The sequence below is a fragment of the Petromyzon marinus genome, chromosome 55 (genome assembly GCF_048934315.1).
Source record: "Petromyzon marinus isolate PM22_M1 ecotype Great Lakes invasive population chromosome 55, UKy_Petmar_22M1.pri1.0, whole genome shotgun sequence".
Taxonomy (NCBI): Eukaryota; Metazoa; Chordata; class Hyperoartia; order Petromyzontiformes; family Petromyzontidae; genus Petromyzon; species Petromyzon marinus.
The window spans coordinates 14,073,346-14,090,081 of NC_133721.1; the positions used below are offsets into that span (position 1 = coordinate 14,073,346).

The window sequence follows — 16,736 nt, forward strand, 5'->3', positions numbered from 1 at the left end:
AAAGACAAAGATTCCTGTATAGAGTTAGTGAACACCTATGAATGCCAACACGGAACCGTGCCGGACCGCCTTTGTCTCCCCCAGTAGCGAAGTTTACACACCACACCAGGTACTCATTTGAGGCTTAGTTAACCTAGAAGAGGCACAGGACCGGTTCAGAAAATCGTCACTGGTATTGGCCGTGGGTGGGAATCGAACTCGGGTCGCCGGGTTCATAGCGCAGCGCGCTAACCGCTACACGACCGCTCCTCACTAACTGCGAAATACACACGCATGGGCAGATACAAACAACAATTCACGCAAATCGATGGTGATGACGATGGTGAATCCGTATTTCGTGTTTTTGTTGTGCACAACGCCCGGCAGGCGGAGCGAATCCGGAGCGCCGATGCCGAGATGACTGAGAATCAGGAGCCGGTCGCTGCAAGGCAACGCGTGGCGGCGCAACACAAATTATCGCGACGAGAGAGAGGCGCTGTGCGGAGGCGAGGCACTGCGGAGGAGAGATACTCGCCGGGAGCCACAGGGGGGATGTTGCAGCTGTCCAGGCCCTCGTCCACGCCGTGAGCGTGCATGTTGTACGGACGGCTCGCCATGTTCTTGAAGACGACCACCAGCGCCTCCCCCACCTCCGCGCGCAGCATGGGGCCTGGAACAGGGCGGGCTGTGTCACCGCGCGCGGCTGGGGCCACGGCAGCGCGACACCGCGCGGGCGCTCGCTCGCACGTGGCGCTACTGGTGACCTTTCTGGGAGGCTCAACGGGGACACGCGGCGAGATGGCAGCTCCTCCCACCATCCGTCAGCCACGCCCACTCGGTCACTAGCCCCGCCCACTGCTCAGGTGGCCCCGCCCACTGCTCGGGTGGCCCCGCCCACTGCTCGGGTTACTTTCCTGGCCACAGCAAGGTGGCAGCCTTACCCATAATGCCGAGGTGCTTCTCCCGTTCCCCGCGGGGCTTCTCGCGCGTGAACGTGTCGTCCGTGAACTCGCGGTACACCACCTTCTTGTAGGCAGAGCCAATGCGGTCCGTGCCGCCCCTCAGGAATGTCTCTCCGTGGCTGGGACAAACAAACAACGACGACGACGATCCCACGTACAGCCTCGAGAGACTTTGGAACAAGTGTCGTGACTGTATGGTGCCGGGGCTCGCGAAGCCACGGCCGGTAATGTGTTGTCATTTTGGGCAGCCCGGGTTATGGGATGTAGTACCGGCCCTAGCGGGGCTTGGGTGAGCGCTGGGTTACCTTGGGGCATGACACGCTGGTTGACCTGCCGTCACGTGACTGGACGATATGGGAGCGGTGGCCGTGGGGCGGTCACGTGGTCCAAAGGAGCTCTCGGGAACCTTCGAGAAGGAGCTCGAGAGGCCTGGAAGGTGGGCGGGGCTAAGGGCGGAGCCAGCCCCAGCCCGGGGGTATCGTGAGGAGCTCGGGGTTCTTTGTGTGCTGGTGTGAAGGTGTGAAGAAGATCCTCGTCGGGGAGAAGAAGCCTCTAGCCACGCGGTCCGGGACCCAGCTCATGGTCCGGACCGGGATAGCGAACCGTGTCTAGTTCTGCCGTAGCATGGTTAGATGGGCATTCGAGACCCGAGTGTAGATCGTATTGCGTTACGTGTTAATGCGGAATAAATAGTGTTGCTCTCAAGATAACGTCTGCGACTCAGTTGGACTCACTACATAAGTGTTGTTAGCGAGTAGCAGCGACTATGACGGTCGGCACTGCACGACGAGGGGGTGGGTGGCCGGCAGCACGCACGGCCGCCTTTGTCTCCCCAGTGGCGATGTTTACACATCGCGCCAGTTACTCAAACACGTGGACACACGCACGTACATATACACCAACATGGGCAGATGGGTGCATGCATTTGAACACATCACTCAAGCACACACGCACACACGCCAACATACACGGACACAGGATGTGACAGCTCATCGTCACGTGCCAGCGGCCCCACTCGTGAAAAAAAATGGAATTCAAACTTAATAACGATAATAATGCTTACCGTCTCTCTGCAAAGATTGCAACAGCATACACACTTGCATGGGATCGTGGCACACCTGAAGTAACACCTGCATGGCGTCGTGACACACCTGCAGCGACACACCCGCGCGCGTGACGCCGCACCTGTGCTGCCGCGTGGTGTTGTGCCGCGCGAGCTCCCAGTGGCGCGAGGGGGAGTAGTCCCAGGTGAGCTCCACGGCTGCCACGTAGTGCGTGCGCGTCGCTGTGGGGCGCGGCGGGCGCAGCACGCGCGCATCGCACAGCGACACGTGGTAGTGCTGCTTCATGCCCGCCGACAGGTGGTCCGCCGTCTTGCACACCACCCCAAAGTCACCTGGGGGGGGGGTGCGGGTGGGGTGGGGTGGGGTGGCGCCGTGGGTGGCGGTGGGGGGAAGAGAGGGGGGAGAGAGACGCGGGGGGGGGAATGATGGGAAGACGTGGGGAGAGAGACGGGACACAAGGTGGCACGGGGGGGCACAGGTGGTGCATCGGCCGGTCATCTCGGTCAGTCAACCCATGACACCCGGGTCTGTCCCGTGACCTCCTGCCACTGGGCGTTCGACACCTCACGTGGCCTTAAACTGCACCTAGCCTGGCACAAGCTCTGTGGTGAAGTCACCGCCACTTAGTGGCGAACGGCGGTTGTGTTTGATGCGAGCAGATGAAGGACAGGGACATGTAGTCATCGTTGCCATTCTTCGATCGCAACAAGGCAAGAAACGCCTCGCGTCCGCGTGGATCGTGCGACGCTGTGCGGCGCGCGGAAGCATTCGAGTGGCGGGCACCGAAGCGGACGGGGCGGCTGTCAGGGCGATGCCGGAGGCCTGTCGCGTGGGCCGTAGGTGGGCCCGCCAGGGCTCTCGGAGTCGCCAGCAACAATGCTCCCTGACATGGCCCAAGCGGAGGCGGACCGAGAAACTAGCCCAGTGGGAGGTGTGGGGCGGTCCCGAGACATCAAAGCTTTGCGAGCAAAAAAGAAAACCAAACTTTACCTCGTTTCCTTTGGTAACTCTCCATAAAACTAATTTTTATTCTATCTCACCAGGTAAGGGCCACTGCGCTATCTATCTCTTTGTCAGAAACGCAGTCGCTTATCATCACCACGTGGAAATTTATAGCAGTAGCCAAATACTCGAAGCACGCGATTTTATTCTAAATGTGAAGAGGAAAACCGGAAGACCCGGAGAAAAATCCACGTGACCACGATGAGAGAGAACACACATAAACTCCAAATAAACAAGCAGGCGTCAGGGTCGGGAGTGAACCCACGACCTCCTGTATACCAAGCGAGGTAGTTAACATCTCCTAGCCACCGTGGCTTCTCAAGGTGGAGGAGGGTTGAAGGTGATCGCCCCTTGCCCCCCGCCCCCCACCGTGGATCTGGCACTGTGCCCGAGCCCAGTCGACGGCCTTAGCAGACTGCCGCCGGTGCGTGGGTCACCGGGAGGGCTCACCGGCCTTGTCGGCGCTCATCGTGGCCGTGAGCGAGGTGTGCGGGAAGAGGTTGATGGTGTCGCGCCGGCGCCCCGAGGCGCGCATCGTGTTCCCCGCAAGGTAGACGGAGTGGACGTCGGACTCGGAGCCCAGGCCCAGCAGGTGCCACGAAACTTGCTGGGCCTTGCACATGCGGAGGCCCTGCAGGGTGTTGTACATGCGCCCGTTGATGGCTGCGGAGGTGGGGGGGGGAGTGATAGGGAGAGAGAGAGAGGGAGATAGAGAGAAGGAGAGGGTGAGAAAGACACAGAGAGCAAAGGGCGCATGGAGAGAGAGAAGGGAGAGTTCAAGGGCCCATTGGGAGAGGAAGATCGAGAGAGGATGAGAAAGAACGTACGGGGCAGTGGGACGGGAGAAGGGAGAGAGAGACAACCTCTGTGGATGGGACAGAGCGAGCGAAAGATTGGTAGAGGCAGCTATTAAGCAATGCAAAAGAACAATCACTAAAATTGTGAAGAATGTGAATGCGAGGTCCACCGAGCAACGGAAGACTGCACAACGTGACCTCGCCAATGGTTTCCATGCTCCGCTAGATCCCGCAGCTGCTGCACGGTCAACACTCGACCCCCAAGATCCCACCACTTGCTCTTGGATAGACTCGCACAGAGACCCAGAGATTCAGCATCCCACCATCTGGCCTTAAGGCCTTCCCTTTGGTGGCCGGGCTCATGGAGACCGTTCCAACGACGCCCATCTCGCCAATCGGTCTTCACCCCATGCCGCGCCACACGTCCCACCCAGCGCAGACGTATCTTGCCTCCTCGAATGTTTTACTATTTTTATTTTTACCAGGTAAGGGCCACTCTGCTACGTAACTCTCTTTTAGAAGCGACTTGGCCATAAATGATAGCTCAACGAGAAGTGGCTTATCACGTGGAAAGGTATAGCAGCTCTGAACGCGTGATGTTGATTATATTACATGTGGAGAGAAAAACCGGAGGACCCGGGGGAAAACGCCACGTGACCACGGGGATGGAGACACTGCAAACACCACACACACAGCAGGCGTCAGGGTCGGGATCGAACCCACGACCTCCTGTATACCAGGCGAGGTGGTTAACTTCTCACCACCGTGGCACCGGCCGGTTAAACGTGGTTGTGCACCGCCACCGAGGGGGAGGTTCCCGTGCGTGTCCGGCAGCCGCACCGTGCATCTTGTTGCTCTCCTGGAAGTCGTCGTCGTCCCGGTTCACACCCGCCGGGTCGCTCGCGAAAGCGGCGATGTTCCGCTCCAGGTACCAGCTCAGGTTCTCGTCGAACACGGAGAAGAGCAGCGAGAACTCGTGGTCGATGCCACGCTGCACGGGAAGGGTCGGGGGGGGGGAAGTTCAACTTTGCATTTTGCTGCCGCACTGCCCTCTAGGATGCCAGACCACGGGACACGGCCGAATTACTGACAGGAGCAACGTGCATCGAACGTTCAGGCCAGGAGGTAAACACACGTTAGACCACAACTCTAAGCAGCAGACTAATCATTATTCTGACTTAAAACTTTCTTGACTGCAGGAATTCATATTCTTGGGTTCTTTCTGTAAAGTCACGTAAATATAAAATAAAATAACTCACGACGTTTAAATCGCAACACAAGCGGTCGTCACCATGACGACCGCTTGTGTTGCGATCATCATGACGTGAATTTTTTAAATTTTATTTTCTATGTACATGACTTTACCGAAAAAATCAAAGAATATAATTATAATTCATTAACAATAATAATAATGTAGAATACAATGGGGGGGGGGGAGAAGGTTGGGGGGGGGGGCATAAGCAAACAAAGCACAAGTGTATGGGTCCCTAGTAGCTCAAGGGAGCCTGTATTCACGAAAAAAAATTGTGGCAAACCAATGATTCGCCTTTCAACATTCCGGTTTGCTGAAACCAAATCAATTGGCGCATTTGCCCACGTGACATGACAGCTTGATTGAACTGGCCGTGTCGGGTGGTGGAGGGCAATTGTCGAACGTGGCGTTATTCGCTACGCGACGACCTCACCCTAAATAAACTAATTTTGTGAATCACCGGCCGATCTGCCGCGGCATCGCCGCTCCAATTTTCAGGCGCCCCGTGGCGACGCTTGGACGCGCGTCGCCACAGTCGTCGCCGCGGGCACACGGAGCGGCAGTGCGGAGAGCAGAACGCTCGACAGACGCAAGCGGACGGCGCCGTTGCTCGTTGCGTCTAGCGCCGTCTCACTTCGCCAGCATTGCCTGCGTCGTGCCCACCCCTGCCCCCCCCAATTGGAGGGGGCCACCACGCCGGGGAGCCGACCTGCGCGCCGTCCGCGCCCAGCTTGCCGGGGCGGCACACGATGAGGGGCCCCACGAGTCCCGAGTTGGTGTCCCGCACGCTGTCCGTCGCCGAGTAGTAGAGCCACGTCACGCAGTCCGGGTCGCCCCCCGCTGGGCCAGACTCCTCGCCCACCACCCAGCGGTACAGGAAGCGGCGGCCCGGCGCCACCGACTCCCCGCCTGCACGAGTGCCCGCGGTTCCGGGTTAGGGGGGCAGCACGGTAGGGGGTTGCGCTGCAGGGGTCGCGCTGCAGGGGTCACGCTGCAGGGGTCACGGTACGGGGGTAACGCGAGGGGTCGCCATTTGGAGTTCTTGGTTTTGGGTCACGGTTCGAGGTTGACGATTTGGGGTCCGTCAATTGGGTGTCGGGGTTCGCAATGAGGGTTCACGACTCGGGGTTTGGATACGGCGTTCCTGGTGTTTTTGACACCGTACCCGAACCCCAGATTGAGGCTCAAGATTTGGGAATAATAATTTGGGGTTTTGAGAATTGCAAACCCAGCTCGTGAGCGGAGCCTATTGGGCATCTCTGAGCCCTGTGCCACCCTGCGACCCCTGTGCCACCCTGCGACCCCTGGCTCACCCTGCGACCCCTGGCTCATCCTGCGACCCCTGGGTCACCCTGCGACCCCTGGCTCACCCTGCGACCCCTGGCTCATCCTGCGACCCCTGGGTCACCCTGCGACCCCTGGCTCACCCTGCGACCCCTGGCTCACCCTGCGACCCCTGGCTCACCCTGCGACCCCTGGCTCACCCCGCGACCCCTGGCTCACCCCGCGACCCCTGGCTCACCAGCCACGCCGTCGCTGTACACGGCGCCCTCGTGTTCCTTGAGGTAGGAGACGCCGTGCGGCTGGATGCTGTACGGGCGGCTCGCGTTGTTCCAGAACACGACCTGCAGCACGTCCCCCACCTCCACGCGCAGCACTGGGCCTGCACGCGCACAGACAAAGATCCCCCCCACCGTGTAGCATTAACAGAACGTCGGGGAAAGTGCTGCTCGCGAGCGCCCGTGAAGGCCGGCCCGGCACGCGAGGCCGCCTTTGTCTCCCCGGTGGCGATGTTGACACTCCGCACCAGGTACTAATTTGAGGCGGAGTCGACCTAGGCAAGGCCCCGGCACCGTTTCAGATAATTATCACCGGTGTTGACCGTGAACGGGAATCGAACTGGGGTCACCGGGTTCGTAGCGCAGTGCGCTACCACTGCTCCGCACACTCACAAAAAACATACGCAAGTATAGATAAAAATATACACGCATGTACAGTACAGCAATATTACACAGTGCGCATATATATATACACACACGCACAATTACACAAAGGATAGAGATCACCAAAACAAATGGTTCATGCGTCCCCGGAAGATAAAGAGGCAAGGTGAGGGGGCCCTACGAGCGGCATTACCGAGCAGGCCGAGGTGCTCGTCGTTCTTGCTGCGCTGGCGCACGGCACTGAACACGTCGTCCTCGTAGGCCACGTAGCGGGCCTTCCAGTAGCGGTTCCCCACGCGGTGCCGCCCCCGCTCTAGGAACACGGCCGAGGGGCTAGGGGACACACGAGGACACGCAGAGACACGTGGGGACACGCAGAGACACACACACGGGGACACATGGACACACACACACACGGTGACACATGGACACACACACACACGGTGACACATGGACACACACACACGGTGTCACGCTAAGACACACACACACGGTGACACATGGACACACACACACGGTGACACATGGACACACACACACACTGTGACACATGGACACACACACACTGTGACACATGGACACACACACACACACACTGTGACACATGGACACACACACACACACTGTGACACATGGACACACACACACTGTGACACATGAATACACAACACACTGTGACACATGGACACACACACACACTGTGACACATGGACACACACACACACACTGTGACACATGGACACACACACACTGTGACACATGAATACACAACACACTGTGACACATGGACACACACACGGTGACACATGGACACACACACACGGTGTAACGCTAAGACACACGGGAACACGCACAGACACGCAGGGACACGGGGAGAATGGAGATACACAGCGAGTATTTAGACACACGGTGACACACACGGAGACGTATGGGGACACACGATGGGGGGGGGGGGGGGGGGGGGAGCGACACTCATGGGGAGGCCGGCGGCAATTGCCGGCGTTCCTGGCGGCCGCCGGCGCTCCGGGCCCCTCACCTCCCGGGCTGGTCGAGCTTCTTGCCCGAGATGCGGTCGCGCCCGCCCGGCGCGTAGTCCCACACCTCCTCGTGCGCCGCCACGAAGAACGTGCGCGTCACGCCGCCTCTCACGGGCGCCTGCGCGGGGCCGGGAGGCTTCCAGCCGCAGTCGCGCACCGTGTACAGCATCATCATGCCGGCTGGGGGGACGCGAGGGTGGGAAAGGGGGAGAGGGGGGCCGTGGTTTAAAGTTATCGCGCTCGCAGCTGGCCGGCGAGGGGACCCCCAGCGGCAGCCCCGCTTTAGTCGACGTCTCCGCCTCCCTCCCGCGTGGGTCGCGAACAAACCACCGCAGGCGAATTGTAAACCAATTTCCTTAGAACCATAGTCTTAAAGAAGCGCTTGCGTTGCGTTTAGTTTGGTTTTTATCCTTTCCCAGCAACCTCCGAGTGGCGCGGTTGTCGACGCCACGGAGGGAAAACCCCTCGGGGTCACCTTGCACGTGGTCGTTGACCTGGCAGCTGATGAGCCAGGTGCCCACGCGCGCCGGGGCCATGCGCGCCGATCGGAAGGTGGCCGGGAAGAGGGCGACGGTGTCGACGCGGCGGCCGCGCTCCTCCAGCGTGTGGCCCAGGAAGTGTGCGGCGTGGACGTCCGCCTCGTTGCCCATCGCCACGAGGTGCCACCAGACGCGCTCGCCGGCGCACAGCTCCAGCCGCGGCGCGTTGCCGTACACGTAGCCGTTGATGGCTGCCGGGGGGCGGTTGGGGGGGGGGGTGAGGCCCCCCTCGGGTTCATGATCGACGAGCCCAAAAAAAATGCTTTTCGTGCTTAGCTTGTTGTCCTTCCCCCTAGCCACGGTTGGCCCACGTACAGTGTGAAAGAAGTTCAAAATACATACCTATGATGATTAAGAGGTGGGCGGGGGAAACCTGGATTTACACCTCATCACGGAGCTATTTTGCTGCTTTCGTGATGGCTCAACCAAGTGGCTGTCAATCGCATGAACATTTATAGCAGCAGCGAGATACTCCGAAAGAACATTGATGCCAAATATGGAAGGAAAAACCGGAGGACCCGGGGTAAAAGTCGGGATCGAACCCACGACCTCCTGTATACCAGGCGAGGTAGTTAACATCTCCTAGCCACCGTGGCGCCCCTTGTCCCCCAGGCGACGCGGCCGCGTCCACGCGGCGTCGCACCGTGCATCTTGTTGCTCTCCACGAAGTCCTCGTCGTTGACGTCCACGGTGGCCGGCTGCTCGCAGAAGCGCTCCACGTTCCTCTGCAGGTACCAGCTCAGGTTCTCGTCCATCACGGAGAAGAGGAGGAAGAACGCTCGGTCCGGGTCTTGGGGGTTCCCGTGCTCGTCCAGAGAACCTGCGGGGATGCACGCGAGGCAATCCGCTCGCTGGGGGCCAGACCATCCCCACCACACCCCCGAGGGAGACAGAGCCTCGGCCAATCCCAGATCCATTTCAGGATCGCACTTACCGTCTTCAACATCCTCCGTGGACTCTCCCTCTCTCATCTCACCTCCACTCTCCCCGCCACACTCCCCTCTTCAACATCCTCCGTGGACTCTCCCTCTCTCATCTCACCTCACCTCCGCTCTCCCCGCCACACTCCCCTCTTCAACATCCTCCGTGGACTCTCCCTCTCTCATCTCACCTCACCTCCGCTCTCCCCGCCACACTCCCCTCTTCAACATCCTCCGTGGACTCTCCCTCTCTCATCTCACCTCACCTCCACTCTCCCCGCCACACTCCCCTCTTCATCTCACTCTACTTTCCCCTCCACGCACACCCTTGTTGGTTTCTTTCTCCGAGTGGTGGTGCACTGCTTAGCGCACTGTGGCTTCGAGACCGTTGAAAATAATATCGCCCCACGATGGACGACGCCACCAGCGCTACAACGAGTTCCAACTCGGATTTTTTATTTTGTCAACGTCACCTCCCCCCCCGCCGTCCCGCGTGGGGGGTGGATTGTGGGGGGGTCCCGGGCAGCCGGGGGGGCCGCACCTTTCTTGCAAGCGAGCAGCGGGCCGATGAGCCCCGCGGCGATGTCCCTAGGTGCGTCCACGTGCGAGTGGTACGTCCACGTGATGCAGGCCGGGTCGGCCTCCATGGGGCCGTACTCGGGCTTGAGCCTCCACGTGTACTCGCGGCTCTCGCCCGGAGCCACCGCGTCGTCCGCCTTCTGCTGGCGCTCCGTGTGGTCGGGGTAGGGGGCTCCTGGCGGGGGGGTGGGGGAGTGGGAGGAGCGAGGGAGGCGTCGAAACGATTCGGCGAGCAACAACCAACCCGCTTTACAGGTCGCCCACAGGTCACCCATAGGTGACCCACAAGTCTCCCAAAGGTCACCCACAGGTCACCGACGGGAACTCCAACCCGATGCTGCAGGACTCTCGATGTCCGCTTCTCTCTCTCGCAGTGCCCCCCCCCAACCCCCCTCGCCCCCACTCTCCCCGCTCACCCTCGCTGCCCTTGTCGTAGTGCAGGCCGTGCGAGTGGATGGTGTAGGGGCGCGACGCCAAGTTCCTGAGGTGGACGACGACGGTGTCGCCCACCTCGGCGCGCAGCACGGGCCCCAGGAAGCCGAGCCACGGCTCCTTGGGCAGGGCCAGCGAGTAGCCGGCGTCCGCGTATTCCTCGTACACGGCCTTGGTGTACACGGTGCCCACGCGCTGAGGGCCCCGTCGCACGAACGTGCCGGCGTGCCTGGACGCGCACGCGGCGCCGGGAGGAGAGAGGTGGGCGAGTTAGTGGGCGGATGAGTGAAGGAGTAGTAGGTGAGTAAGTGGGTGAGTGGGTGAGTGAGCGGAGAGTTGGGCGAGTGTTTGAGCGAGTTAGTTTGTGGGCGAGTACGTGGGTGACCGGGTGGGTGAGTGAGTTGAAAAGTGGTTGAGTGAGTGGGTGAGTGAGTTGAGTGGGTGGGTAAGTGGGTGAGTGGGTGAGCTGAGTGGGTGAGCTGAGTGGGTGAGTAAGTGGGTGAGTAAGTGAGTAAGTGGGTGAGTAAGTGGGTGAGTAAGTGGGTGAGTAAGTGGGTGAGTAAGTGGGTGAGTAAGTGGGTAAGTGAGTAAGTCGGTGAGTAAGTGGGTGAGTAAGTGGGGTGGGGGGTTGTCAATCGCTGAGCGCGTCGCGTTGGGACGTGTTTATTAATCATCAGGCGCGTGCGGCGCGGAACAGCCCATGGAGCGAATCGGCGGAACGCGGGCCGACGCGGCGCGGTTTGGCACGCCGCCGGCTCCGGCACTCACTCGTCGTCGTCCACGCTCACGTCAGCGATGAGGTTGCGACGTGCGGGCGCGTAGTCCCAGTCGATCTCGCGGATCGCGATGAAGTGAGTCCTGACGACGGCGGGAGCGGCCGGCGCCCACGTGGAGCACCAGCAGCAGGCGACCGCGAGCCATTGAAGCGGACGCATGCTCACCGGAGCAGCTGAGAGGGTCACGTGCAGACAGAGAGAGATCGCGGCGTTACAGAACATAATTGGGGGGGGCACCACGGTGGCTAGGAGATGTTAACTATCTCGCCTGCTATACAGGAGGTCGTGGGTTCCATACGGACCCTGACGCCTGCTGCTGCTGCTGTATATTTGGAGTTTGCGGTGTCTCTCATCATCATCACCACGGTGGCTAGGAGATGTTAACTATCTCGCCAGCTATACAGGAGGTCGTGGGTTCCATACGGACCCTGACGCCTGCTGCTGCTGCTGTATATTTGGAGTTTGCGGTGTCTCTCATCATCATCACCACGGTGGCTAGGAGATGTTAACTATCTCGCCAGCTATACAGGAGGTCGTGGGTTCCATACGGACCCTGACACCTGCTGCTGCTGCTGCTGTATATTTGGAGTTTGCGGTGTCTCTCATCATCATCACCACGGTGGCTAGGAGATGTTAACTATCTCGCCAGCTATACAGGAGGTCGTGGGTTCCATACGGACCCTGACGCCTGCTGCTGCTGCTGTATATTTGGAGTTTGCGGTGTCTCTCATCATCATCACCACGGTGGCTAGGAGATGTTAACTATCTCGCCAGCTATACAGGAGGTCGTGGGTTCCATACGGACCCTGACGCCTGCTGCTGCTGCTGCTGTATATTTGGAGTTTGCGGTGTCTCTCATCATCATCACCACGGTGGCTAGGAGATGTTAACTATCTCGCCAGCTATACAGGAGGTCGTGGGTTCCATACGGACCCTGACGCCTGCTGCTGCTGCTGCTGTATATTTGGAGTTTGCGGTGTCTCTCATCATCATCACCACGGTGGCTAGGAGATGTTAACTATCTCGCCAGCTATACAGGAGGTCGTGGGTTCCATACGGACCCTGACGCCTGCTGCTGCTGCTGCTGTATATTTGGAGTTTGCGGTGTCTATCGTCCCCTGGTCGCGTCGATCTTTCTCCAGGTCTTCCGTTTTTCCCTGCACTGTTAGAAACATGCGTGTCAGAGTATTTGGCTGCTATAAATGTCCACATGATAAGCCGCTTCATTGAGCTATCATTAGTGGCCAAGCTGCTTCTGAAAAATAGCTATGTAGCTCAGTGGGCCTTAACTGGTAAAAATAATAGTTTAGTTTAAATAGTTGTTATTTATTATTAGTTAATACATTTAGTATCGGCGTTATCATTCTTATGGTGCAGGGTGACCGTGATGACGAAGGCAGGGAGCTGCTATATTTTGCAGACGCAGCCTGCGGTGGTATCACGCAGCTCCACAACCACCACACAGCCACCACCAACATAGCCCCCCCCCCCCCCATGTGATCCAACCTTGTGAATGCTGGAAACCCCCTTGCAAGCCCCGCCCAGCGTAATGCTGGGCGTGGCGGGGCGGGGTCCGAGGTCTTTTTCACGTTCGTTGTCCGACGAGTCGAGGAACCACCCAGCCGTTACAATCTGGCCCAGGTGGCGGCTCAGTGGCTGCGCGGGTGGGGGGGGCAGCTCGCAACGGGAAGGTTTTTGTTTAGTGAATTGCTTCCCCTTGTCTCTATTTTACACTGCTATCGTTTATTGTTGTTGTATTGATTTAAAGCTTTCGTGACTGCAATGATTCATCTTCTTTGGTTTTTTCGGTAAAGTCACGTAGAATGAGAATAAAATAATAAATTGATAAAATAAAATAACACAATAATATTCTCACGACGTTTCGGCCACAACACAAGCGGCCTTCATCAGGTGAAGGGACGAGACTGTCTGGTAGGACAGCGCTGGAGTGAAAGAGCCACGTTCAGATCACGGCCGTTAAGCTGTGTGAGAGGAACAAAGCGCCCTCAACTTCAGCACCAGGATAGCTACGGGCCCCGTTCAGACGGACGAGTTCGTCCATGGTCGGAACAGAGGAGGGGGAGAGAGACAGCTGCGAGGCCCTAGTATACTCCACCACGGTTAATGGTATGGTTTTACAACATGGAATATACTAGGGCCTCGCAGCTGTCTCTCTCCCCCTCCTCTGTTCCGACCATGGACGAACTCGTCCGTCTGAACGGGGCCCGTAGCTATCCGTGGTGCTGAAGTTGAGGGCGCTTTGTTCCTCTCACACAGCTTAAAGGCCGTGATCTGAACGTGGCTCTTTCACTCCAGCGCTGTCCTACCAGACAGTCTCGTCCCTTCACCTGATGAAGGCCGCTTGTGTTGTGGCCGAAACGTCGTGAGAATATTATTGTGTTAATTTATTTTATCAATTTATTATTTTATTCTCATTCTACGTGACTTTACCGAAATAACCAAATAAGATGTTGTTGTATTGTTTGTTGTTGTGACTTGCTGACCCGTCCCTTACTGAACATCCTCCAGGATAAATAAAGATTCTGATTCTGTGCTCACTCTTCCCGTCTCTTAACACTCCACGGAGATGTCATCCAGAAAACACAAACAACAGAAACAACACACCACAAAACAGCACGCAACAAACTCAACACTTTTGTCAATAACACACAGTGTGTGTGGCCTCGGATAAAGTTTATAATCGGTGACGTTTTGAGTAGTGGTGCTTATTTCTAAAACAAAAAGTGGGACCAGAGAGATAAGATGGGATGAGAGACGCGAATAAACACACACGGGCGGGTGACCATTCTGCTGTGTAAGCGAGGACTGACCTCTCTGTTATCGGAGTCGCCGTTATCCGTTATCTGTCTACGTGGGCAAACCGAGGTCTGAGAGGGAGACACGGGTACACAACCACAACACACAGACACCACCACACACACACACACCACCATCAACACACAGACACCACCACACACAAACAGACACCACCACCACACACAGACAGACACCACCACCACCACACACAGACAGACAGACACCACCACCACACACAGACAGACACCACCACCAACACACACACACACAGACACCACCATCAGCACAACAGCCACCACCATCAACACACAGACACCACCACAATACACAGCCACCACCACACACAGCCACCACCACACACACAGACATCACCACCACCACCACACACAGACACCACCACACACACACAGACACCACCACCACACACAGACAGACACCACCACCACACACACACACAGACACCACCATCAACACAACAGCCACCACCATCAACACACAGACACCACCACAATACACAGCCACCACCACACACACAGCCACCACCACACACAGACACCACACACACACACAGACACCACCATCACCACACAGCCACCACAAACGCACCAACACACAGCCTTGGCAGACTGTCGGGGCAAGTTGTTGGGGCGAGTCATTTCTCTAGAACTGCTTGTTGTGTGTTTAGTTTGTTGTCTTTCCCCTGCACCTCCGATTGGCACGATTAGCTACGTACGGTGCGAAAGAAGTTGTGTACAAGCTGTTAGCGAGCACCTATGAAGGTTGAAACGCCACACGAGGGGGTGGTCAGCACCACGCCCGACCGCCTTTGTCTCCCCATTGGCATGTTTACTACACACCGCACCAGGTACTCATTTGAGGCCGAGTCGACCTAGGGGAGGCTCAAGAACGGTTCAGATAATCGTCACTGGTGTTGGCCGTGAGCGGAAATCGAACTCGGGTGGCAAGGTTCATAGCGCAGCGTAGCGCTAACCGCTGCACCTCGCAGTACGGAATCACTCGTAGAGCAAGAGAAAGAGGTGAGCGAGGAGCTACTACAGACTGAGAATGTTCACTTAGACAGACTGAGAATGTTCACTTAGACTGAGAATGTTCACTTAGACAGACTGAGAATGTTCACTTAGACAGACTGAGAATGTTCACTTAGACAGACTGAGAATGTTCACTTAGACAGACTGAGAATGTTCACTTAGACAGACTGAGAATGTTCACTTAGAAAGACTGAGAATGTTCACTTAGACAGACTGAGAATGTTCACTTAGACAGACTGAGAATGTTCACTTAGACAGACTGAGAATGTTCACTTAGACAGACTGAGAATGTTCACTTAGACAGACTGAGAATGTTCACTTAGAAAGACTGAGAATGTTCACTTAGACAGACTGAGAATGTTCACTTAGACTGAGAATGTTCACTTACACAGACTGAGAATGTTCACTTAGACAGAGTGAGAATGTTCACTTAGACAGACTGAAAATGTTCACTTAGACAGACTGAGAATGTTCACTTAGACTGACTGTGAATGTTCACTTAGACAGACTGAGAATGTTCACTTAGACAGACTGAGAATGTTCACTTAGACAGACTGAGAATGTTCACTTAGACTGACTGAGAATGTTCACTTAGACAGACTGAGAATGTTCACTTATACAGACTGAGAATGTTCACTTAGACTGAGAATGTTCACTTAGACAGACTGAGAATGTTCACTTAGACAGATTGAGAATGTTCACTTAGACTGACTGAGAATGTTCACTTAGACTTAGAATGTTCACTTAGACAGACTGAGAATGTTCACTTAGACAGACTGATAATGTTCACTTCGACAGACTGAGAATGTTCACTTAGACAGACTGAGAATGTTCACTTAGACAGACTGAGAATGTTCACTTAGACTGACTGAGAATGTTCACTTAGACAGACTGAGAATGTTCACTTAGACTGACTGAGAATGTTCACTTACACAGACTGAGAATGTTCACTTAGACAGACTGAGAATGTTCACTTAGACAGACTGAGAATGTTCACTTAGACAGACTGAGAATGTTCACTTAGACAGACTGAAAATGTTAACTTAGACAGACTGAGAATGTTCACTTAGACAGACTGAGAATGTTCACTTAGACAGACTGAGAATGTTCACTTAGACATAATGAGAATGTTCACTTAGACAGACTGAGAATGTTCACTTAGACAGACTGAGAATGTTCACTTAGACTGACTGAGAATGTTCACTTACACAGACTGAGAATGTTCACTTAGACAGACTGAGAATGTTCACTTACACAGACTGAGAATGTTCACTTAGACAGACTGAGAATGTTCACTTAGACAGACTGAGAATGTTCACTTAGACTGACTGAGAATGTTCACTTAGACTGACTGTGAATGTTCACTTAGACTGAATGAGAATGTTCACTTAGACTGAATGAGAATGTTCACTTAGACTGAATGAGAATGTTCACTTAGACAGACTGAGAATGTTCACTTAGGCAGCAGCAGTAGTCAAGCGATCATCCAGCGGCAAATCCCCCTCCAAGCTCTGCAGTCATCTGTTTATGAAGGCGTCATCGGCCAAGTAGTGTGTTGATACCATGGCTCCTCTCTATCGGTCCCTGG

The 16,736-nt window shown here is 56.3% G+C and overlaps 1 protein-coding gene across 4 annotated transcripts in view; it reads right to left on the reverse strand.

Annotated features, from left to right (window-relative positions):
• The window catches only part of LOC116954591 (hephaestin-like), a 33,937-nt gene that overhangs the window by 5,522 nt on the left and 11,679 nt on the right, over positions 1–16,736 (reverse strand). For 2 of the 4 annotated variants that reach the window (XM_076052408.1, XM_032975234.2), the window contains exons 2-16: positions 14,114–14,170; positions 11,275–11,455; positions 10,491–10,735; positions 10,037–10,249; positions 9,219–9,395; positions 8,512–8,766; positions 8,036–8,216; positions 7,193–7,332; positions 6,579–6,719; positions 5,766–5,965; positions 4,645–4,795; positions 3,458–3,670; positions 2,127–2,337; positions 921–1,060; positions 515–649 (exon numbers count right to left, since the gene is read on the reverse strand). In XM_076052408.1, the coding sequence (XP_075908523.1) occupies positions 515–649; positions 921–1,060; positions 2,127–2,337; positions 3,458–3,670; positions 4,645–4,795; positions 5,766–5,965; positions 6,579–6,719; positions 7,193–7,332; positions 8,036–8,216; positions 8,512–8,766; positions 9,219–9,395; positions 10,037–10,249; positions 10,491–10,735; positions 11,275–11,441 (2,569 nt within the window). In that variant the 5' untranslated portion in view covers positions 11,442–11,455; positions 14,114–14,170. The remainder of the gene's footprint in view (positions 1–514; positions 650–920; positions 1,061–2,126; positions 2,338–3,457; positions 3,671–4,644; positions 4,796–5,765; positions 5,966–6,578; positions 6,720–7,192; positions 7,333–8,035; positions 8,217–8,511; positions 8,767–9,218; positions 9,396–10,036; positions 10,250–10,490; positions 10,736–11,274; positions 11,456–14,113; positions 14,171–16,736) is intronic. The other 2 variants (XM_076052409.1, XM_032975233.2) reach the window with 1 other exon arrangement.